At 39.5% G+C, this 24,180-nt stretch overlaps 1 long non-coding RNA gene and 6 gene segments (V, D, J or C); 6 read left to right on the top strand and 1 right to left on the bottom strand.

Annotated features, from left to right (window-relative positions):
- Nucleotides 1–1,041: 1,041 nt before the first annotated feature.
- Nucleotides 1,042–6,917, bottom strand: LOC132954573 (uncharacterized). Its single transcript, XR_009665782.1, has 3 exons — nt 6,721–6,917; nt 4,125–4,196; nt 1,042–1,390 (listed from the first exon to the last, which is right to left on the bottom strand). It is a non-coding gene; the product is annotated as an uncharacterized LOC132954573 (long non-coding RNA).
- Nucleotides 6,918–8,403: 1,486 nt separating this feature from the next.
- LOC132954406 (immunoglobulin heavy variable 3-43-like) lies at nt 8,404–8,926 on the top strand. The segment is given in 2 exon segments: nt 8,404–8,437; nt 8,613–8,926. Coding segments are annotated over 2 exon segments (348 nt in total).
- Nucleotides 8,927–12,878: 3,952 nt separating this feature from the next.
- LOC132995321 (immunoglobulin heavy variable 4-39-like) lies at nt 12,879–13,475 on the top strand. The segment is given in 2 exon segments: nt 12,879–13,056; nt 13,147–13,475. Coding segments are annotated over 2 exon segments (345 nt in total).
- Nucleotides 13,476–14,227: 752 nt separating this feature from the next.
- LOC132995308 (immunoglobulin heavy variable 2-26-like) lies at nt 14,228–14,730 on the top strand. The segment is given in 2 exon segments: nt 14,228–14,319; nt 14,399–14,730. Coding segments are annotated over 2 exon segments (360 nt in total).
- Nucleotides 14,731–15,595: 865 nt separating this feature from the next.
- On the top strand, nt 15,596–16,118 carry LOC132954404 (immunoglobulin heavy variable 3-30-3-like). The segment is given in 2 exon segments: nt 15,596–15,629; nt 15,805–16,118. Coding segments are annotated over 2 exon segments (348 nt in total).
- A 2,118-nt stretch (nt 16,119–18,236) lies between these two features.
- On the top strand, nt 18,237–18,759 carry LOC132995302 (Ig heavy chain V region 5A-like). The segment is given in 2 exon segments: nt 18,237–18,316; nt 18,411–18,759. Coding segments are annotated over 2 exon segments (372 nt in total).
- A 3,590-nt stretch (nt 18,760–22,349) lies between these two features.
- Nucleotides 22,350–22,949, top strand: LOC132995318 (immunoglobulin heavy variable 4-30-4-like). The segment is given in 2 exon segments: nt 22,350–22,528; nt 22,619–22,949. Coding segments are annotated over 2 exon segments (345 nt in total).
- The last annotated feature ends 1,231 nt before the right edge of the window (nt 22,950–24,180 follow it).

Raw genomic sequence — 24,180 nt, 5'->3', positions numbered from 1 at the left:
TATTATAAGAAATGTTTTATATGTAAATAATGTTCCCTGATGATAGGCTAATAATGCTGTAGTATATTTCTCTTACATTATTGGCATCCCAGTAATACTCAGATTGTCCACAAGAGTGAGACACAGCTCCACATACAGAAGTAGTGGGTTGTGTCCTGTATGTGCTACGCAAGTTGTGAAGTCATTTCAAGATACTGTCCGCTCTGAGCTGGACTGAATAAATGCCATGACACAGGAGTACATTCACTTGAAAAACAGAGACTGTTTTTGTTACCCTTCCTGTACCTGTACATACAGTTATTTTCAATGTGTGCACACTCTGTCTTTGAGTTACAACTGCATGTCTGTGTCTGCATTTGTGTACCTTGTGGGTCTAAATGAATTCACATCTGGGAGGGATGACACTAAGCACACCAAGGCTTACTATTGGCTACCTCTAGAGTGATCTGACACTGTGTGTGCCCTGATTGGCTAGGGAACCCATGGCTCCCAGCCCAAATCTATGACGCTGTTGCTGGGATGGAGTCCCTCCATGCTGCTGCCAGTCTAAGTGCCAAGGGACCAGCTACAGGAAAGCAGGACACCATGCCCAGCAGGCTGTCTTAAGAGTGTCTCCCTGTCTAACACCGCCATTCCCCTTCCATCCTCTAATGCCAAGCCCCCTCCCTCTGGGTCCTTGCTTGACCCCTTTGCAGTGTCAACATAAACCAGGGACAAGTAACAACCAAACATCCTCACACATATAGGAGAAATATTCTTCCTACAACTACTCATGAGGCACCATTGAGCAAGGTACTCAACCACAAACTGCCCAGTGGCCGTCAGCAGAGGGCTGTGGTTGTAGCGAGCAGCCCCCAGCCTCACATGCAATATAACTGAATACAACCCTATATCAGCTTGTCCTGGAAATAAAGATTGATCTTGATGTCTTACCCTAACTTAGTGCAATTAGGAGAAGCAAAGTGTTGAGCATTCAGATACAATGTGCCCGTAACATTTTATTATTTATTATTTTATTTGAAAGATATTAAAGACAAAGAATTGATTAAGAGTCATAAAAGAAAAATGTTGAGTGATAAAGCAGGGCTTACAAGAAGAGTACACCCTGGTCAGACACCAATCCTGAATGTATCCTCATTGTCATAAACGTGTGGACAATGCTAAAATAAATGGCTTTAGTAGCTATATGCTGTTGGCTTCTAAATATTGGATGTTATTTAATGTGGCAGCAAATTAATTTACCAAACATGCATGTACATTAGCTGTTTAAGACTAAGCTAGGAAAATGAATGATACTAAAATAGACCAACCTTGTTCCACTGTCGATGGTGAACACATCACAGAAGGTGAGACTGGAGTCTGCAAGAAATGTCTTGGAAAAGTTGGCTACCTACAAAAGAAAACAATGCTAATCAAAAATACACCCACTGCATGGAGTAGTCAGAATTCAAAGAGTCTCTGGACAAAATATTGTGGCAGCAACACTGTGAAACTTTAAATATAAAATATAAAAACAAAGCTGTATTCACCGGTCCAAACAATCTGACTCGACAACTAAGCGAATCCATATGCGTTACATATCAAATTAATGATAGCTGTTAGATAATTGCCCCAGTGAGCCTGTACGCTGTCATTAAAAGAACCCCTGCTATTTCTTTACTTTGTAGTGTGTTTTTTTCATTTCTCAGGTGCTTATTGAAATAAAAACATAGGTCATAGAGTGTTGTAGTCAAGACCACACTAACCGAGACCAAGACATTTAAGGATCGAAACCGAGTCAAGACTAAGACCAAGGCAGGGCCAGACCAAGACCATAAATATGAATGAAAAATCATTATCTTGCGTGCAGGGGGCTTGTCACTCATTTAGACCGTAACACCGGGTAGGTTGCAGCTGTAGCCAGGGGAAAAATAAAACTACAAATGATCTGAAGTTATTTGTTCATAAGAGGTGTTTTCCTTCTAATCACAGTAATGACTTGGAAAGATAGCCTGTCAGTGGTGGTCTGGACCAGTCTTGATTTAAAATCCAGAGTCTGCCCAGTCTGGGACCCGAGACAAGACCGAGTAAAAATGCTCATTTCATTACATTTTTTCAACATACCCCACGTCAACAAAGACATAGTAAAAGAGACAACCCAAATGTATGACTCATAGAACTGTAACAGCTATAACATCTTGATTTAAAAACAAATCTAAAATGTTTTTGTACTTGCACAAAACATTTGGATTACATATAAATATTGCATGAGTATTCGTTGAAAAACTTGCCTTGCTTGTGTCTTTTCATCCTCTCCATCTTTGTTGAAAATACTGAACAAGAGTGTCAAGTATTTTACTGCCACCAAGCAACGGATGTATTTTCTTGCACTCAGTGTGTCACTGAATTGCATTTGTGGAAAAACACATTCCATGAGTGACCTTTGTTGTTTGCTTATTCCCAGAGAGGATCTAACCAAGTTCACTCCTGTATTTATGACAATGGAAAAGACACGTCTACATCTGCAGAAATACCTCAAGTTATTTTGATAAATTAATGAAACAGCTATTTTGAAGTCTTCACTCCAAGCGCACTCTCTGGACGTCTGCAGAAAGTTTGCTTTAGGCCTGCCGTAGAAAAGATGATTTGCACGCTTGGATAGACCCCCCAGGCACTCGAAAATGTACATACAAAGTCTGCAAGTCAGCAAGCATTGGATGAAATTGGACATTTGAACTCAACTTTTAATCATGGAACATCACCTGGACAGTAAAGCATTGTCATGTTTTCATCAACATCATTGGGTCTACAACCACATGGCCATTGTAAACTGAAGGAGTCTAAGAGGAATTTACGAGACAGAGAACAGATAAATGTAATTCAGTCTTACAAAAGATATTGAAAACATGACTGTCTATGCTAGCATGGGGCTACTTGCTAACAACCTGCCATGTGTCTTGGCCTGTGAACTGATTTTGTTGTTTTTTCGAGAGCTTAGCTGGCGATTACGTGTTTTTTGCACTGGCTATAGTTCTACAATTCACTTAGCAGACGCTTTTATCCAAAGCGAGGTACATCAGAGAGTATGTACAACACAAGCAAGGATCTAGAAAACAACGGAACAATGTCAGTAAGAGCAAACGATCAGCTTTGAGTCAGATTGGACACACAGGAGCTGACAGGCATTGCAAAGAGGCAAAGCACAACATTGACGACAGTTCTTGAGAGCTCTGATCAGCATAGAAAACATCTTCAAATCATCATTATCAAACAAAACCAACATCAATACCATTATTGGCATCATTATGTTTATTTCTATGATTTCAGAGAAAGAAAGGCTCAACTCACCTGAGCATGCCACACATGTGTTCCAGACGGACGGTTAGTTTTCCTATGAAGGATTTTGGCTTTTTTTTTACAAAGATACACAACGCACTCATGCTTCCTCTCAATATTTGATCAAATTTCAAGTTTAATACTCCAACTAGAAGCTGCATCATTGTTCGTCTGAGTGTCTGTCAGTCCTTTTCAAGTGTTACTTACCTTTACGGAAGGTGGACTTGTGAGGAAGATAAGTTGCATGTTTTTTATGTTATGTGAGAGAGTCCAGATAAGCTCTAGTTAAGTCGTGTAGTGATCCAATGAATTATGTTGGGAACAGTAAGTGAGTAAAGCGCCTGTTTTACGCAGCATTACTATGAAGCCACACAACCATTCTCCACTAGCTACAAAGTTTTCTAGTGAGAAGCCTAAGACAAACTGATTCATCTACAAGGTCTTCAATCTACAGCTCAGAGGGCCAAAGTGACAGGACTCTCCGTGCTGTTCTAGTTAATAATCAAATTAATATAATAATTATTCGTTGGGGGGCACCGATAGCCTAGTGGTTAGTGTGCAAACCCCATGTACGGAGGCTATGGTTCGAATCCGACATGTAGCTCCTTTCCCGCATGTCATTCCCCACTCTCTCTCTCTCCAATTTCTGACTCTTTCCACTGTTTCCTATATCTAAATAAAGGTATAAAATAAATATATCATGATTTGTTGACTAGCAGACGCCAAGCCTAGAATAAAGACTACTAGTCGACTAGAAAACTATTTAGAGGTGTCAGCCCTACATACTAACACACACCTTCGTTATGTACCTCTGGATGTTTGAGTAAGCGTCCAATTCCACCTCTCCATGTTGCTGGTCCTTTCCCACCACACGCTCGGCTCTGATGAACACAAACAATCAGAGTAGGATAATCAAACAGAGGGAAGAAATCTGGAGAAAGACCTCCTTGTCTTAATATCCAAAATTATCGTCACATCAGAGCTCCAGAGTTTCTATCTATCCTGACCATATGTGTACAACTCCTTTTATGGGAATTATTTGACTATTGTGACTGAAATAAATAATAATAATAAAAGGAGTTATGAGTTCATCATCAACCAGTTTATGATCAGAGAGAGCAACGCATGCTGTGCTTCCTCAGAAGTTCACAGGACAACTTGGGTGAAATATCTCTTGATTTTTAAACTAAATATTTAAAAAACAATGGCAGATTTTCCAACAGCTTCCAGGCTAGGTGACCCTTAAACTCCTGTCAATGCTTAATATATTACTGCAGAGCTGGGCATCTTGGACACACTTTTTATGACGGTTTAGACTGCATTATCAATTATATACGTTGTTTTCTATCAGGTACGATTTTGGCTGGTGTGGATACCCTCTATTCATGTTCCACAGTAAAGTTAGTTTAATGTTGTAGGGCTGTCACCATTAACTAGTAAATTGTGATTAATTAAGGTCTGAAATGAAGGCATCATTACGTTTTTTAAAGCACATGCTATTTTGTCCCTTTAGCCTCCCCGTAGATAGTCGTCCTCAGTGTCTCCCTGTAGTCTCAGTGATGTAAAAGAAGGACACTGCTGCATCTTTGAATGTCTCATTTCACTTCAACAAACTCTCAGACAGCTCAGCTGACGAGTCCAAAGTAATATCCACCTTATGACATCACACATTGACCTTATGACATCACACATTGACCTTTGTTGCCATTCCTTTGAGCTGTTTCACGTCAGTTTGGGATCTCTAACCACTTACTGTTTCCGTGCTTAAGTTCATGTTGTAACCTTCCATCTACCAGAATGGCCTTACTTTTTTTTCAAAACAAAAGGATTGAATTCAACCAGCAAGTAGAGTATTCTCAGCTAAAGAGAGTACAAAAATTAAAAATAAAAGTTAGCATTTTTGTAAATGCGAAAATGGAATTTCGAACATGTGATTAAAAATGCAATTAATCGCGATGAACTATTGAAATGTTTTGATTAATAAATGTAATCCTTTACATACACTATTTATAAAAATAGAAATAGTGTAAATAATTTTCCCTCTTTTTTGAGGTAACTGGAGTGACAGTCTCACAGGACATCTACCAGGACTAATTGGCTAGTTTCATTCATTTTATTCATTTAGCATTGGATTTAACTAAACATAATCAAATAACAGAAGCTCAAATGTATTTATGAAGGTAAAATGTGGAGAAAAAAACTCTACTAAGGATTAATGAGCACTTTACTATAGCTGTTACACTCTGGATTACAGATCTTATCATCCAGATGTGAGAAAACTTGTTAGACACAAACCACACATCCTCATGACTATTATTTTATTTTTTTCAGAATACTGTTTACAGTGTAAACCTTAGCTTTGTAGCCTGTCAGTAACCATCACATGAACACATACAGTACAACATAGCTAAATATAATAAATGTTTAACCACAACTGACTCATCACTTCTACTTGGTGTGAAGAAAAACGTAAACAGAAGATGCTAACTCCTCCACGAACCTTCCTCTCATCGCTCATTCCTCTCGTCCCGACGATATTAAAACTTAGAAATGTGTTTTTCTTCTTCTCTTACAGAAGAGATGCTATGCTTACATCTGGTAGATAACGACCTGTTCAGTCTCGGACCTCATGGGATACCGTGTGACGACAGAGGGCTTCAGGTGTGGCCGTTCATTAGCGATCAACTTCTGCGCGGTCAAAACTTAATGTGTTACATTATTTACAGTCCGACAAGAAACTTGTTTGCTGGGCTTTGTCTACAGATATGATTTTATGGAGATTAATGAAGCTAAATCATTTTCATTGTCTTTTTTTATATAGGATCTGTAAATTAAGATCATGTTATTGGACATCATCCACCTGTGTTGACCAAAGGTGTTGACCGGAAGCAGAGGAGGAGGGGTGTGGTCATACATACAATTATTTATTCAATCCATTCTTCCTCTGTTCACCAAAGTGCTTTACAGCCCACACAGAAATACTGTTTGCAAATAAATGACAAATGATCATTTGTTTCAGAATTGTTCCAATTCTAAATTTTGACTGTAAATGCTTATCAGTTCCAAATATCCGTTGTCAGTCTTGTGAACTACTAATATTGGTATCAACCCTGAAAAAACAGCATCGGCCCTGGAAAACCAATATCGGCCGCACCCCCTATAAGAGATGTCATTATCCTGTGTACATTTCTTTAACTGTAAAAATTAAAACCACGCAGAGAGTGGAATTACGAAGTGCAGGAGCAAGAGGTCACTGCAGCAAAGGGTGAAGCCTCACCAGCCTGTGAGGAGAGAAAGGAAGACCCGGCTGGAGTGCTGGTCCATCCAATAGGGAACGACCTTGGAAGGTAGCATGCCCAGTGCATCCTGGGAGTTATTTGAACCCTTTTGGCAGAAGAAAATGACCTTGCCCTTTCTCTGGAATTTATCTGGCTAAGTAGCACCTACTCGACATGTCTCCCCTTTTATGACAAGTCCATCTTCCCATCGACAAATTTCTTCTTTAACAGGCTGTTACATCGAGAGATTAAAGTTGAATATTAACGATCAGAGCATAAGAGTTAAAAAATGAATAATGTAGTTTTTGTTATAAAACCACTAGAGTGCTGTCAGTGTCAGTTCTTTAAGGTTGACATTCAGATCTTCTGTTCTCATTGATCTAAATCCATTTAGGCAAAGCACTCTGATGAAGTTTTTGCATTTAGTCAAACAGGTTTCAGTTCCTCTGCAGCTGGTTTCCACTAAAGGCTGTGGGAGTTTCTCTAAATGTCTTTGTGCTCAAACATCTGCAAACACTGAAACAAAACTGTCAGAATCCAGAGTGTCAATGCAAATCTGCAGCGTTAGGCTTTCTACACGACCACAGCTGCACTCACTGGACAACGAGTACAAACAGGAGGAACACAAAAGCTTAAAAAATGTTCTGCTTCTATAACACAAAACGTTAAAATCGCTCATAGGTTGTAACTTATTCATAAGTTACACACGTTGATATTTATCACGATATCAACCATGACTATGCTGCCAACGGTTCATGAATAAAGTTCATATCAATTCAGCTGGCAGTTAAACAGTTAGCAAGACATGGAAAGTATTTTTCAGAAAATACAATTTTCTTGATTTGAAAAAACAACAACAAAGAAACTCAGCATGACTCCATGATTGTGTTGAGATAAATAAATTGCACCCAAAAGCATGTTTAACACAAAAAAAAGAAAAACATTCACACCAATTGCAGGCACAGTGTAAGAGCTAAAAGTGGGGGTCTCTTGTACGACCACTTACTGTACTGCTTTATGTTGACTGTGGGTGTCACTGTAAGACTTCTGCTCAGGTATGCATGTTAGAAAGACTCTAAGTCAGGTGTGTGATCCAGGAAGGTTTCTGAACGTGAGGTTTGCTGCTACTGTGAGTTTGGGGAAGTTTGTTTGGCTCAGTGATGGACTTTAATTCACATTGTTGCATGTTTGGATCAATGAACTGTTCTAACCACAACCCGGTGTGGCTGTCAGTCATTTGTAAAGGTTGAGTGCAAACTAAGGAAAAGCGTGTCAGTCAGGTCACTCCTTGATCAAGCATCTCAACAACTCAGTACTAGACTGACCTCCTTTACACACAGCATTAAGTTCAAACTATATAAAATGGAAAATATTGACTTCAAAACTTCAAACCTACATCACTAATCTGTTTTACAAAACAGTGAAATAACATAATCTTCTTCTGGTGGGTTTTATGGCAGTTATGAAATTGTTAAGTGCTGCATTACCGCCATCTACTGGACAGAGTGAGTGCTTCCTTTTAATGTCCATTCTATAACTCGGACACAACTGAGTTTGCACAAGTCCTTCCCTCAGTGTGAAATCAAGTTTGTCTCCTTCTTCCGGAAAACTTTTGGCACTATCCGGCACCATCTTAATACGTTCTGACTTACAACAGCGATACCCGCAGCACAATTTAACCTGACAACAAAAATCATTGAAATACAAAACTTCTCATGAAAAGAGAGCAGTATCAGAAAAAATAGTTCAAATGTTGGTGTTTGTGTAAAGAAAGTGACTTGTTTCTCAGATTTTCTCTGAGGTGGAGTCAATGCAAATCTCCGATGTGTTCCTCCTCTACTTATGTGAGAGCAGAGAGGACGACAGAGAACAGTGGACACACAGTTGAACATGATGGACTATAGGACAGGACTGCTGCTTTTTACTGTCTGCTGGGCAGGTGATGATCATCACTCATCTTTACTCTAAAAAGTGTTCTGAAAGTGTCACATCTGATGGTTTTCTTTTCTGTCTCTTCAGGTGTTGATGGTCAGACTCTGACAGAATCTGAAGCAGTGGTTAAAAGGCCTGAAGAATCCCACAGACTGACCTGTTCAGTCTCTGGATTCACATTCAGCGACTACTGGATGGCTTGGGTCAGACAGGCTCCTGGAAAAGGACTGGAGTGGATCGCTATTATCAGATATGACAGTGCTAGCATCTACTACTCTAATTCAGTCAAAAGCCGGTTCACCATCTCCAGAGACAACAGCAGACAGCAGGTGTATCTGCAGATGAACAGTCTGAAGACTGAAGACACTGCTGTGTATTACTGTGCCAGAGAGACACAGTGACACAACCCATCAGTAGAGTTGAACAAAAACCCCTCAGAGCCTGAACACCAGTAACATGAAGCCACCAGAGGAGGAGCCCTCACACCAATCATGATCATAACACCAATAAAAGTGACAGAAGTATATTAAGGATATTAATACAAATCCAATCGTACTACTCAATCTCATCTCATTTAAATAAAAAAATCAGAAACATTCATTAGCTTGAAGGAAGAACAAGCTGGGAAGAAATTCAGAACAGACGTCATGTTTTATAAGGGGGTTTTCTTGGTCTCTGTGAGATAGGACAGCTTTAGAGAAACAGGAAATGTGGGGATGCTTCAGGATCACGGGTCAAACTCTGACAAGTACAGCAAGGACAATAGCCATACAGGACGCCTGCTCTAGCAACTGAGCTGAACAGGTGACACCGGATGTCAAGTTTTGCCTGTCCAGGACATAAATAGAAAGGTGAAGTTTCCATGATTTATCAAATACTTAATGCTAAAAAATCAGAAAACCATCCTTTTCAATCTGCTTCTAAGGCCCGTCACTCTAATAGAACAGGACTTTACATAAGTGGTTCTTAAGACTAAGATTTACTTTTATTGATCCCCGCAAAATTTCAGTTTTTACACTCTGTAAGTCATGAGTACACATAATACACACACACATGCAGAAACAGGATCCTATGGACATGCACTAATGGAGAGAAGCCAGAGTGGTGGGCGCTCCTGAGCTGATGGTGGGGAGGGGGTTAGGTGTCTTGCTCAAGGGCACCTTGGCAGTGCACAGGAGGTAATCTGGCACCTCTCCAGCTACCAGACCAACTTCCATATTTTGGTCCACACCGGGACTTGAACCAGTGACCCTCCAGTTCCCAAAACAAAGTCCCTACAGACTGAGCTGCTGCCGCCCTTCACCTTTTACTTTCTATTGATTCATATTTGTAGAGTGCCATATAATACAAGTTTATCACAGTTTACTCCTGGATTAGATAACAACTAAGCGTCTCTACTTTGGATCTCACATGCTAAAACTCTAACACACACTAAAGAAAACAATGTGTTACATCAATATTTTCTAACAGGAATTTTGGACAACCTCAGGGTTCTGTTCTTGATTTTCTGCTTTTCCTTTATGTATGACAGTCTGTCCTGGGACCTCTTTCTCTGACTCTATTGGCTCCAGTCAGACCATCATTGATGCTTCATATGTTTGATTGTATGCAAACTCAGTGAGCTTCCTTGTTACTCAGCTATAAAAACTTCCCATCAGGCCGTCAGTGGAGTTCACAGCACGTCACTTTCAACATCAACCATGTTTTCTGTAGCTCTGCTGCTGCTGCTGGCAGCTGGATGTGAGTCTGTCTGCATCTGTCAAAGTCAACAGTTCTTCTTCTGCAGTTTAACTTGATCATTTCTTACTAAACATGTTCTCTTTTTAACAGGTGTAAAGTGTGAACAGTTGACACAGCCAGCCTCTGTGACTGTGCAGCCAGGTCAGAGTCTGACCATCACCTGTCAGGTCTCTTATTCTGTTAGCGGCTACTACACAGCCTGGATCAGACAGCCTGCAGGGAAAGGACTGGAGTGGATTGGAGTGAGATACACTGGAGCCACTTACTACAAAGATTCACTGAAGAACCAGTTCAGTATCGACTTAGACACCTCCAGAAACAGAGTGACTCTGAACGGACTGAATATGCAGCCTGCAGACACTGCAGTGTATTACTGTGCCAGATAGCCACAGTGACACAACCCATCAGTAGAGCTGAACAAAAACCCCTCAGAGCCTGAACACCAGTAACATGAAGCCACCAGAGGAGGAGCCCTCACACCAATAATGATCATAACACCATTAAAACTGACAGTACTGATGGGTTGTATTTAAAAACAGTTAGTTACTTTCTACCTCAGCAGTGTGTACTTGTGGTTTATATGAATTAAAGAAGACCTTACATCTTGGTTACATTTAAATGTATTAACTGTGTCTCTCATATTGCAGCTTCTACTGTGCAGTGTTTACTTCAGGTATTTATTGAGTAAGACCCTGCATTAGTATCTCTATAATGCAGCTCTTGTTTATTACATTATCCCGTCGATCATGCAGTATGTATTATTGTCCTCCTGGTATTTATTGTGTAAGGCCTAAACACATGCAATCGATAATGTTAAAAAAATAATTATTGTATATTTTATGATTTTGTTTTAATAGCAATAAAAAAACACTTTTTAGTTCAAACAGATATTAGTTTGATCGTTATCTGTCTTTCCCCACTCCTCTTCCCTTCACACAGTCACCACTTCATATTTTCTTTCACCACATCGCCGGATGACGGTACCCCACTCAGCTCTGATTTCATTCAGTTACTTCTCCTTCTTGGACAGGTGAGTCTTATCAGACACAGGTGAAAACAATAAGGGCTGGGCACACGTTATGAAAATACCCTTGTTTTCAACAGAATGACTGATTATTATCAGGATCACATTCACATCAGTAACTGAACCAGAGGTCTTTAGCTTCCTCTGTGGTGATCTTATTCAATCAGCCTTTTCGAAAATGAGATTTTAATACATGTGATCACAGATGTTACAATATTTTTGAGCACTGTAAAAAAGTGGAGCTCTGTGTTATTCTGCTTTGTGTTCTTACTGATTGGCTGCCTGAATTGAAATACAGAAAAAAAAGAAAAGATTAGCAAATAAAAAGGCAAAATAAAAAAATAAAAAATGAACTAACGATTAACAACTTAAAAGGACACTTGTGTTTAGAATTTAATTCCAAAAGTAAAGAATTGATATCCAAATTCAATGAGTCAATGCAAATCTCTGATGTGTTCCTCCTCTACTTATGTGAGAGCAGAGAGGACGACAGAGAACAGTGGACACACAGTTGAACATGATGGACTATAGGACAGGACTGCTGCTTTTTACTGTCTGCTGGGCAGGTGATGATCATCACTCATCTTTACTCTAAAAAGTGTTCTGAAAGTGTCACATCTGATGGTTTTCTTTTCTGTCTCTTCAGGTGTTGATGGTCAGACTCTGACAGAATCTGAACCAGTGGTTAAAAGGCCTGGAGAATCCCACAGACTGACCTGTTCAGCCTCTGGATTCACATTCAGAAGCTTTGCTATGAGCTGGGTCAGACAGGCTCCTGGAAAAGGACTGGAGTGGATTGCTCTTATAGGCACATCTAGTTCTCCTATTCGTTACTCCTCGTCAGTCCGGGGCAGATTCACCATCTCCAGAGATGACTCCAGCAGTAAACTCTATCTTCAGATGAACAGTCTGCAGACTGCAGACACTGCAGTGTATTACTGTGCAAGAGAGACACAGTGAGAGACAAGAGCAGGAGAGTCGTACAAAAACTACTTCCTCTATTTTCCACCATCACGGGGAACATTCATATTTATCAGCATTGATACTGTTATCTACTGGAAGAGATGAAAATTCAGTTTCCACCTACATAATTAAACCTTGGTAGTAATATTTGCAGACTTTGCAAAACACTACTTCTGTTTTTATTCAATACAGCTGATTAAATTCTTTGTATCTGTTTGGAGAAACTGTGTCTACATTTGTTTTGAACTCCAAGCATACAGTAGAGATCAACACGTGGTCGAAACATGTAAAGATTTAAAATATTCCACCTGATATGAAGATAGTACATCAACATTATTAATGAGTAATTATATATAATCACATCCACACAATATGAATTAACATAAGAAGAGTAGAAAAGCTCTTTCTAATAGCATTTCCTTATCACCTATTTATTGATTGTTGCTGCTCTCTTTGATAAGATTAATCCTAAAATGAATGAAACCAGTTATTAGTAAACACTTTCAATCAATCTGATCCTACAGTATGATCACATATATTATATCTGTTATCATATGTAAAGCAGAGATGATTTCCAGTCATCTTTTCACTCTGCAGATATAAAAACAGTGAACAGACTCTTCTATTGGCTCCAGTCAGACCATCATTGATGCTTCATATGTTTGATTGTATGCAAACTCAGTGAGCTTCCTTGTTACTCAGCTATAAAAACTTCCCATCAGGCCGTCAGTGGAGTTCACAGCACGTCACTTTCAACATCAACCATGTTTTCTGTAGCTCTGCTGCTGCTGCTGGCAGCTGGATGTGAGTCTGTCTGCATCTGTCAAAGTCAACAGTTCTTCTTCTGCAGTTTAACTTGATCATTTCTTACTAAACATGTTCTCTTTTTAACAGGTGTGAAGTGTGAACAGTTGACACAGCCAGCCTCTGTGACTGTGCAGCCAGGTCAGAGTCTGACCATCACCTGTCAGGTCTCTTATTCTGTTAGCAGCTACTACACAGCCTGGATCAGACAGCCTGCAGGGAAAGGACTGGAGTGGATTGGAGTGAGATACACTGGAGCCACTTACTACAAAGATTCACTGAAGAACCAGTTCAGTATCGACTTAGACGCCTCCAGAAACAGAGCGACTCTAAATGGACTGAATATGCAGCCTGCAGACACTGCAGTGTATTACTGTGCCAGAGAGCCACAGTGACACAACCCATCAGTAGAGCTGAACAAAAACTACTTCCTCTTTTTACCACCATCACAAAATTTCTAAATTCTGAGTGTTGAACAACTACTTATCAAGTCATCAACTTCAATTGTTTTTTTTAAAAACACAGTTTCTCAATAAATGGAAGTTTAAGTTTTAGCCCCCTCTTACTTCAGTGACATTGAAGACACATTCAAATTGTGAATGTAGACAAGAACTAATTAATATAAAATATATAGAGCAGCAGTTAAATCTACAGCATCTCTATGATACATCCTAGAAGTAATCATTCTGTAGTGAACTATTTTGATGTGCATGCTTGGAGAATGTAAACTGCAGCAACAAGAAGAGTTTTATAACTTCATGTGTTGAAATCTTACCATGAAAGACTTCTGACATGTGGTTAATATTATCCATCAAGCTTTGCTGTTTCTGTGCACCAAGTGTCATTAATGAAAAACACAGTTTCTCCCCTTGTGAACACTTGTTCCTTAAAGCCACCAGAGGAGGAGCTCTCACACAACAAATGATTTCAACTTCATTTGACTGTAACAGTAAAGAGAGAGAGAGAAACAGTCTTCAGGCTTTATTAGATCTTCTAATAAATGTGTCACTTAAATATTGTTTCAATCCCTATCTCTGATTAATTGAGAGTTTAAGAGTAATACTCAATTTTACCAGGATTTTGAATTATTTGAATGAACGTAGTCGACTGATTTAACATCCTGTGTATGTAAATTAGCCTCCTCTTGTTGCCATATAAGAAAGTCCACTGGGTGTGTTAATGCATCAAGTTCTCACATCAGTTCAGCTCCATCATCAGTCATGTTCTCTGCAGCTCTGATTCTGCTGCTGAGCGTTGGATCATGTAAGGATATTTTCAACTGTTTAGAAAGAACTCATAATCAAATGGATGATGGAGATAATGATGATTTGTGTTTCCACAGGTGTGCACTGTATTGATCTCATCACACCAGGCTCAATGGTTGTGCAGCCTGGACAGTCTCTGACCCTCACCTGTCAGGTCTCTGGTTACTCTCTGACTGATAACAGCTATGCAACAGGTTGGATCAGACAGCGTGAAGGGAAACCGATGGACTGGATTTCTCATCAGTGGGGTACAAGTGGACTTCGTCAAAATAATGCTCTGAAGAACAAGTTCAGCTCCAGCAGAGACACGTCTGCTAGAACAGTGACTCTAACAGGGCAGAATATGCAGCCTGCAGACACTGCAGTGTATTACTGTGCCAGAGACCCACAGTGACACAACCCATCAGTAGAGCTGAACAAAAACCCCTCAGAGTCTGAACACCAGTAACATGAAGCCACCAGAGGAGGAGCCCTCACACCAATAATGATTAACACCAAGCACTGAACCAGGGGAACAGAGACTTTTCCATTGCTGCCCCTCTCTCTCTGGATCTCGCTCCTCAAACACACCTGAGACTTTACTGACCTGCCACAATTCAAATCACTAATAGAAACATTATAAACACTGCTTTAGATTGCTAATGTTTCTTTTTGTAACATTGTTTCAAAGTGTTTTTCTTTAAATGCGACTCTGTAAATCAAATAAATCAAATGTATTATAATTATTTTTATACATATTAAACACCAGTTCACTTTTACAGTAAGGAGAAAAACAGCTGTAACACATTATGAAAATACCTTTATTTTCAACAGAATAACTCACAATTATCAGGATCACATTCACATTAGTAACTGAACCAGAGGTCTTTAGCTTCCTCTATGGAGATCTTATTCAATGAAACTATAAGAAAATGAGATTTTAATACCAATTTTCTTCTCTGATATCCTGAGCCCATGTGACAAAATCCTCCCATGAATGTTGAGAACAGAAGACACCATCAAAGAACATGATGGGGATTAACTTCCTGTTAGATGTGAATATTTTTGGTACATGTGATCACAGATGTTACTGTATGATCCCTAACTGTTAAAAAGTGGAGCTGTGTGTTATTCTGCTTTGTGTTCTTACTGATTGGCTGCCTGAATTGAGATACCGAAAAAAATAAAATAACGATTAACAACTTAAAAGGACATTTGTGTTTAGAATTTAATTCCAAAAGTAAAGAAGTGATATCCAAATGAAATGACTTTCTTCTCTATCTGAGGAGGAGTCAATGCAAATCTCTGATGTGTTCCTCCTCTACTTATGTGAGTGCAGAGAGGACGACAGAGAACAGTGGACACACAGTTGAACATGATGGACTATAGGACAGGACTGCTGCTTTTTACTGTCTGCTGGGCAGGTGATGATCATCACTCATCTTTACTCTAAAAAGTGTTCTGAAAGTGTCACATCTGATGGTTTTCTTTTCTGTCTCTTCAGGTGTTGATGGTCAGACTCTGACACAATCTGAACCAGTGGTTAAAAGGCCTGGAGAATCCCACAGACTGACCTGTTCAGCCTCTGGATTCACATTCAGCAGCTACCATATGAACTGGGTCAGACAGGCTCCTGGAAAAGGACTGGAGTGGATCGCCTGGGTTGAGAATGATAATGACAGAAAATTCTACTCTCAGTCAGTTACAGGCCGGTTCACCGCCTCCAGAGACAACAGCAGACAGCAGCTGTATCTGCAGATGAACAGTCTGAAGACTGAAGATTCTGCTGTTTATTATTGTGCCAGAGACCCACAGTGACACAGGAGGAAGTATCGCTGTACAAAAACTCAACATGTCAAACAGTACTCTCTCTGTGTTTCATTTATAGAATAAGCTTCAGTTTGATGTGAAAAAAATTAAAGTTTCAGTTCTTGTGCATCTCTGGTATTCTTCCACATGTTGTTAAAGTAGACTGATGAAATCTCATATTTAGTGGATCTGACTGTTAACGTGAATCTTCTTGTTTGAAGCAGCTTGTCCTTGTAACTTTTAATTAAGGGCATGTGTCGTCCCCACAACCACAGCCTGACGCCCAGCCTCCACCATCCGACTGTGTCGACCCTACAACCACCGCCGTCCACATTCATGCTCAGCCTGCTCCAACCTCCACCTCAGCGGCAAGGAAGTGTGGACAACAGGAACGCGAGGAATACAAAGGAGAAATCCTTCCTGCATATCATCTCATATGCTCTTTTGTAAAGCGTCTTGAGATAACAATTGTAATGAATTGATGCTATTCAAATAATGATTGATTGGTTGACTGAATGTGTCTGTCTCTCCTTAATTGCTAAAAAGAGCATCTTGTGTTTCCAGTTTGATCGGACTGAGTGAAGGAAACCGATGGACTGGATCTTGTATTGCTTTGGAGAAAGAGACATTTGAAATACCTATGCTCTGAGGATTTTCATTTTCTGCACACACACTTAAAACCAAATAGTGATAATAGGCCATGTTTACACAACAATGATTTCATCCTAGTAATAATTACCATAGACACCAGCCTGGTAAAAAAGAAAAAAACACTTGTGCAAACCCGAAGCACACCATAAATGAAGAGGCATCACTCACAGAGAGTGTTATACGTATAGGGAGGGGTGGGTCAGAGTAACTCTGCTGCAGAATGAGCATGTTTAGACGACCTGCAGAAAAGATCATGTTGGGGCTTTAAGCAGTGATGCAACCAAAAGAACAAATAGACTGCTGTGTATTACTGTGTGAGATTTACCCACTGATAAAAGAGGCCAGAAGAAAAATAAAACCTGACGAAATGCATTTTTACAAAGGCCAACAGAGAGCGATAAAAGATCAAACGTATAATGGCAGAGCATTGTGACAAAGTCTCTTAAAGCTCAATCACAAGAAGGAAACATTCAGCAGCAGTTGATTCGGTGGGTTCATCCTAACTGTTGGTTTTAAATCATAGAGACAATAATAAAAAGCTTTGTGACCTGCAGGCTGTCACTTCATTGAAGCTGGTGACGTCTAAAGTTGTGTTTCTCTCTCGTCAGAATTTAGCTGACAGTAAAACTACTTTGTGACATTAAATACATTGAAAAAAAGATTTATCAAAATGTCTTGACGTTTACAAAAAATCCAATCTCCAGTGTTTCAGTATCACGTCCTGGACTGTGACTCGACTTGAAAACAAGCACTGGTGATTCAAACCTGACTTCAGCATTGACTGCATTCAGACTTGGAATTTGAGAAAATGTCTCATATTTATTGATTGAAAAAGACTGTTGATTTTTTTGGTTCTAAAATGTATTCACTTTCAAGCATGTGCTGGCACGAGTGTTCACCTGCATGTGAATATTGTCTCTGTAAGGATGAAGAAAAAGGAAACACAAATTGTGCAGACATCTATCAAGGATTCATCCAGAAAAGTAACTCAGTTAACGGGGTCATGACTCTGACGTGACTCTGTTTCTTCGACTCATACTCCAGATTTGGTGATTCCACAACAACACTGCCTAGCTCATTGTTATACCCTTTTATTTGGCTAAGTTATTTAAACACAGATTAACATCACCATGACAACAGGTAAACATGTTAAATTTGTCTGTTGGTGAAACGATCAAATCATGATTGGTAGATATTAATAAAAATCACACCTGTGTCAAATAAGGATAAATAAACAGATACATCTATTATCTAAAAGGTCAACAAAACCATAAAAGGTCAGCACTAACTGTCCCAGAACCAGACAAAATACTTTAGACAATCAAAAAAATCACCCTTCCATCCCATAAACAGAATATGAAGAGATGACGAGAAATACATTTGCTTGCTAGGAGTCCAGCCAAGTCTGTCTCTATGCAAATTGAACTTCCTCACAGTCTGATATAAAGATTCATCATCAGGCTGTGAGTCAGAGAAGAAGAGAAGCTCCATCATGTCAGGTTCAACACCAACCATGTTGTCTGTAGCTCTGCTGCTGCTGCTGGCTGCTGGATCCTGTGAGTCTCACTGAGGCAGACGCACTGACAGTATGATCACAGCACAATGACTCTAAACATACTGATTCAATATTCAACATGTTTTCCTCCACAGGTGTGAAGTGTCAACAGTTGACACAGCCAGCCTCTGTGACTGTGCAGCCAGGTCAGAGTCTGACCATCACCTGTCAGGTCTCTTATTCTGTTAGCAGCTACTGGACAGCCTGGATCAGACAGCCTGCAGGGAAAGGACTGGAGTGGATTATAGTAGGTCGTGTGGGATATAGCACACATACCAAAGATTCACTGAAGAACCAGTTCAGTATCAACTTTGACTCTTCCAGCAACACAGTGACTCTGAACGGACTGAATATGCAGCCTGAAGACACTGCAGTGTATTACTGTGCAAGAGAGCCACAGTGAGAGACAATAACAGGAGAACAATACAAAAACTACTTCCTCTTTTGACAGCAAACACTGAACAATAATTTTGTTCAGTGTTTGTTGTCTGTACATTTGTATCACTTGTCTTGTACGTTTACATAATATTATCAATTTCAGTTGAAAACACAGAGTTTAAGAATAAATCAAAGTTGTAATCCCTTTCATATATAATAAAATATATCCTCTAATTTGATTTAAATATATTGATTGATGTGCTCATTTACACAAAAGGGACCAAATGTGCCTTACATGTATGCAAAGTGACTGATTTAAATTTGTGTAATCAGCACCAGAGCTCAGAGACTTTGTCTGCCTTGCAACACAGGTTTTGGTGATATGAGGATAAGATGGTTTCTTATTGTCTCGTTTGTGCAGATTTTACTGAGCAACATAATTCTTCTTTGATCTTGGTTCAGAGTTCCTCCTTCTTGTGCAGTCTTTTTTTCATTACTTTATGTTACAATCATATTTGCAACAGTGAAAAAAAAATCAATCACACTATCCTACATTATTCAGTATTAAAACTGAAATAAAAATGTGTCAGGTACTCGTTCTGGAATTTTCCTTGTTCAAATTTAAAAGAACCTTTTTAAAGTCTGAACCTTTTAAATACAATTAAATACAAAACTGACTATTGTTAGAATCATACTGTATGTACATCACCACCAGAAACCTTGTTCATCAGCTAACTTAACAAAGTTGTTTCCTAATTTATATAAAATTGTTATTACAACATGATTCAAATTATGTTAAAATAACTGAAGTTCCACCTTTTCTTTCAACAAGGGAAACAGGGAAAGGAAACACCACAACACGTCCCCATCATTTAGATTTTTTAGAAACTAAGTCAGCTGATCTACAACCCTCTGAATGTAAATTGGTCTCCATGTGTTGCCATATAAATAAGTCATGTGTGTATGAGCATCAGTGAGAGGACAGACCAGCCCACATCAGTTCAGCTCCATCATCAGTCATGTTCTCTGCAGCTCTGATTCTGCTGCTGACCGCTGGATCCTGTAAGGAGCTTTTCAACTGTTTAGAAACAACTCGTAATCAGATGGATGATGGAGATAATGATGATTTGTGTTTCTACAGGTGTGCACTGTATTGATCTCATCACAACAGGCTCAATGGTTGTGCAGCCTGGACAGACTCTGACCCTCACCTGTCAGGTCTCTGGTTACTCTCTGACTGATAACAGCTATGCAGCAGGTTGGATCAGACAGCGTGAAGGGAAACCGATGGACTGGATCTGTCATAGGTGGGGTGGTGGAGACTTTTACCAAAATAATGCTCTGAAGAACAAGTTCAGCTACAGGACAGACACGTCTGCTAGAACAGTGACTCTAACAGGACAGAATATGCAGCCTGAAGACACTGCTGTGTATTACTGTGTGAGAAGACCCACAGTGAGGGACAATAACAGGAGAGTTGTACAAAAATAAGTTCACCTTTTTACAATAATCCCTTCAAACCTGAACTCTAGTATCACTTGTTTGCCATAATGATTGAGATAAACATTACATGATCTCATGTGACTGACTGGTTATTCCATTTCTCTTAAAATGCATTGGGTTGAGAGAGTGGGGGATGACATGCAGCAAAGGGCAAAGGTTGGATTCAAACCCATGGCTGCTGTATAATTCCAATTTTTGCTACTGCTATATTGTGTATAAGACTAACTGTAATGTCAAAATACCTCCCCAGGGATTAATAGAGTATTTCTGATTCTAATTGATGTAGCAAATGTTTAAATACATGCAAATGTTTTGATCGAGAATAAAATACTTTTAACTCAAACAATACATGTGCAGTTTATTGGATTAACCCTAAAAGATGTTTATCTCCAGGAAGCAATAACTCTGTGGTTCTGTTTCTGGATTTGTAGCAGAACAGAGAAGATGCACCAAGAATAATGTGAAGATAATGCTGACATCTCAACATGAGAAACTAAACATGTTGGAAACAAGTCCTTAAACAATGACTACAAAAAAGAATCACTGATGTAAACACACAGTTTATCTCGCAGTGGGCACATACAACCAGAGGAGGAGCCCTCAGACCACCAATGAGTATCATGGAATTACTCTTCTGATTTTTAAACAACACAACTCATAACTGAACCAGAAGACTTTAATGTCCTATATCCGATTTTTGTAATTCAAACTTTCATAAATTCTGGTTTCAATAAACGACTCAGTAATGTAGAGAAACACTTTTAGAAAAGCTTGGTGAAAGATATAATCTGAAGAACATCATGGGGATCAACTTCCTGATAGACGTGAGTTCTTAGTACACGCGGGCACAGATGTTATGTTCTCAACATGTCGGATAAAGGAGCTGTGTGTTTTTAATTTGCTTTGTGTTATTGCTGAAAGGAAAGCTGTCCAAATGGAAATATAAAAACCCCAAAGTTTGCAATCTTGAATGGACACTAATGATTTACTTCTATCTGTGAGGAGGAGTCAATGCAAATCTCTGATGTGTTCCTCCTCTACTTATGTGAGAGCAGAGAGGACGACAGAGAACAGTGGACACACAGTTGAACATGATGGACTATAGGACAGGACTGCTGCTTTTTACTGTCTGCTGGGCAGGTGATGATCATCACTCATCTTTACTCTAAAAAGTGTTCTGAAAGTGTCACATCTGATGGTTTTCTTTTCTGTCTCTTCAGGTGTTGATGGTCAGACTCTGACAGAATCTGAAGCAGTGGTTAAAAGGCCTGGAGAATCCCACAGACTGACCTGTTCAGCCTCTGGATTCACATTCAGCAGCTCCTATATGAGCTGGGTCAGACAGGCTCCTGGAAAAGGACTGGAGTGGATTGCTTATATTTACCCATCCAGTTCTTATATGTATTACTCCTCGTCAGTCCGGGGCAGATTCACCATCTCCAGAGATGACTCCAGCAGTAAACTCTATCTTCAGATGAACAGTCTGCAGACTGCAGACACTGCAGTGTATTATTGTGCCAGAGACACACAGTGAGAGACAAGAGCAGGAGAGTCGTACAAAAACTACTTCCTCTATTTTCCACCATCACGGGGAACACTCATATTTATCAGCATTGATACTGTTATCTACTGGAAGAGATGAAAATTCAGTTTCGACCTACATAATTAAACCTTGGTAGTAATGTTTGCAGACTTTGCAAAACACTACTTCTGTTTTTATTCAATTCAGCTGATTAAATTCTTTGTATCTGTTTGGAGAAACTGTGTCTACATTTGGTTTGAACTCCAAGCATACAGTAGAGATCAACACGTGGACGAAACATGTAAAGATTTAAAATATGATATGAAGATAGTACACCAACGTTATTAATGAGTAATTATATATAATCACATCCACACAATATGAATTAACATAAGAGTAGAAAAGCTCTTTCTAATAGCATTTCCTTATCACCTATTTATTGATTGTTGCTGCTCTCTTTGATAAGATTAATCCTAAAATGAATGAAACCAGTTATTAGTAAACACTTTCAACCAATCTGATCCTACAGTACGATCACATATATTATATCTGTTATCATATGTAAAGAAAGAGATGATTTCCAGTCATCTTTTCACTCTGCAGATATAAAAACAGTGAACAGACTCTTCTATTGGCTCCAGTCAGACCATCATTGATGCTTCATATGTTTGATTGTATGCAAACTCAGTGAGCTTCCTTGTTACTCAGCTATAAAAACTTCCCATCAGGCCGTCAGTGGAGTTCACAGCACGTCACTTTCAACATCAACCATGTTTTCTGTAGCTCTGCTGCTGCTGCTGGCAGCTGGATGTGAGTCTGTCTGCATCTGTCAAAGTCAACAGTTCTTCTTCTGCAGTTTAATTTGATCATTTCTTACTAAACATGTTCTCTTTTTAACAGGTGTGAAGTGTGAACAGTTGACACAGCCAGCCTCTGTGACTGTGCAGCCAGGTCAGAGTCTGACCATCACCTGTCAGGTCTCTTATTCTGTTGGCAGCTACTACACAGCCTGGATCAGACAGCCTGCAGGGAAAGGACTGGAGTGGATTGGAATGAGATACACTGGAGCCGCTTACTACAAAGATTCACTGAAGAACCAGTTCAGTATCGACTTAGACTCCTCCAGAAACAGAGCGACTCTAAACGGACTGAATATGCAGCCTGCAGACACTGCAGTGTATTACTGTGCCAGAGAGCCACAGTGACACAACCCATCAGTAGAGCTGAACAAAAACCCCTCAGAGCCTGAACACCAGTAACATGAAGCCACCAGAGGAGGAGCCCTCACACCAACAATGATTAACACCAAGCACTGAACCAGGGGAACAGAGACTTTTCCATTGCTGCCCCTCTCTCTCTGGATCTCTCTCCTCAAACACACCTGAGACTTTACTGACCTGCCACAATTCAAATCACTGATAGAAACATTATAAACACTGCTTTAGATTGCTAATGTTTCTTTTTGTAACATTGTTTAAAAGTGTTTTTCTTTAAATGTGACTCTGTAAATCAAATGTATTATAATCATTATTATACATATTAAACACCAGTTCACTTTTACAGTAAGGAGAAAAACAGCTGTAAGACATTATGAAAATACTTTTGTTTTCAAAAGAATAACTCACAATTATCAGGATCACATTCACATTAGTAACTGAACCAGAGGTCTTTAGCTTCCTCTATGGAGATCTTATTCTATCAAACTATAAGAAAATGAGATTTTAATACCACTGTTGTTCTCTGATACCCTGAGCCCATGTGACATAATCCTCCATGAATGCTGAGAACAGAAGACACCATCAAAGAACATGATGGGGATTAACTTCCTGTTAGATGTGAATATTTTTGGTACATGTGATCACAGATGTTACTGTATGTTCCCTAACTGTCAAAAAGTAGAGCTGTGTGTTATTCTGCTTTGTGTTATTACTGATTGGCTGCCTGAGTTGAGATACCGAAAAAAATAAACTAAAGATTAACAACTTGAAAGGACACTTGTGTTTAGAATTTAATTCCAAAAGTAAAGAAGTGATATCCAAATGAAATGACTTTCTTCTCTATCTGAGGAGGAGTCAATGTAAATCTCTGATGTGTTCCTCCTCTACTTATGTGAGAGCACAGAGGACGACAGAGAACAGTGGACACACAGTTGAACATGATGGACTATAGGACAGGACTGCTGCTTTTTACTGTCTGCTGGGCAGGTGATGATCATCACTCATCTTTACTCTAAAAAGTGTTCTGAAAGTGTCACATCTGATGGTTTTCTTTTCTGTCTCTTCAGGTGTTGATGGTCAGACTCTGACAGAATCTGAACCAGTGGTTAAAAGGCCTGGAGAATCCCACAGACTGACCTGTTCAGCCTCTGGATTCACATTCAGCAGCTACCGTATGAGCTGGGTCAGACAGGCTCCTGGAAAAGGACTGGAGTGGATTGCTTTCATAAGCACATCCAGTTCTCA

The sequence above is a fragment of the Labrus mixtus genome, chromosome 20 (genome assembly GCF_963584025.1).
Source record: "Labrus mixtus chromosome 20, fLabMix1.1, whole genome shotgun sequence".
Taxonomy (NCBI): Eukaryota; Metazoa; Chordata; class Actinopteri; order Labriformes; family Labridae; genus Labrus; species Labrus mixtus.
This window is presented reverse-complemented; position numbering and strand designations above follow the sequence as displayed.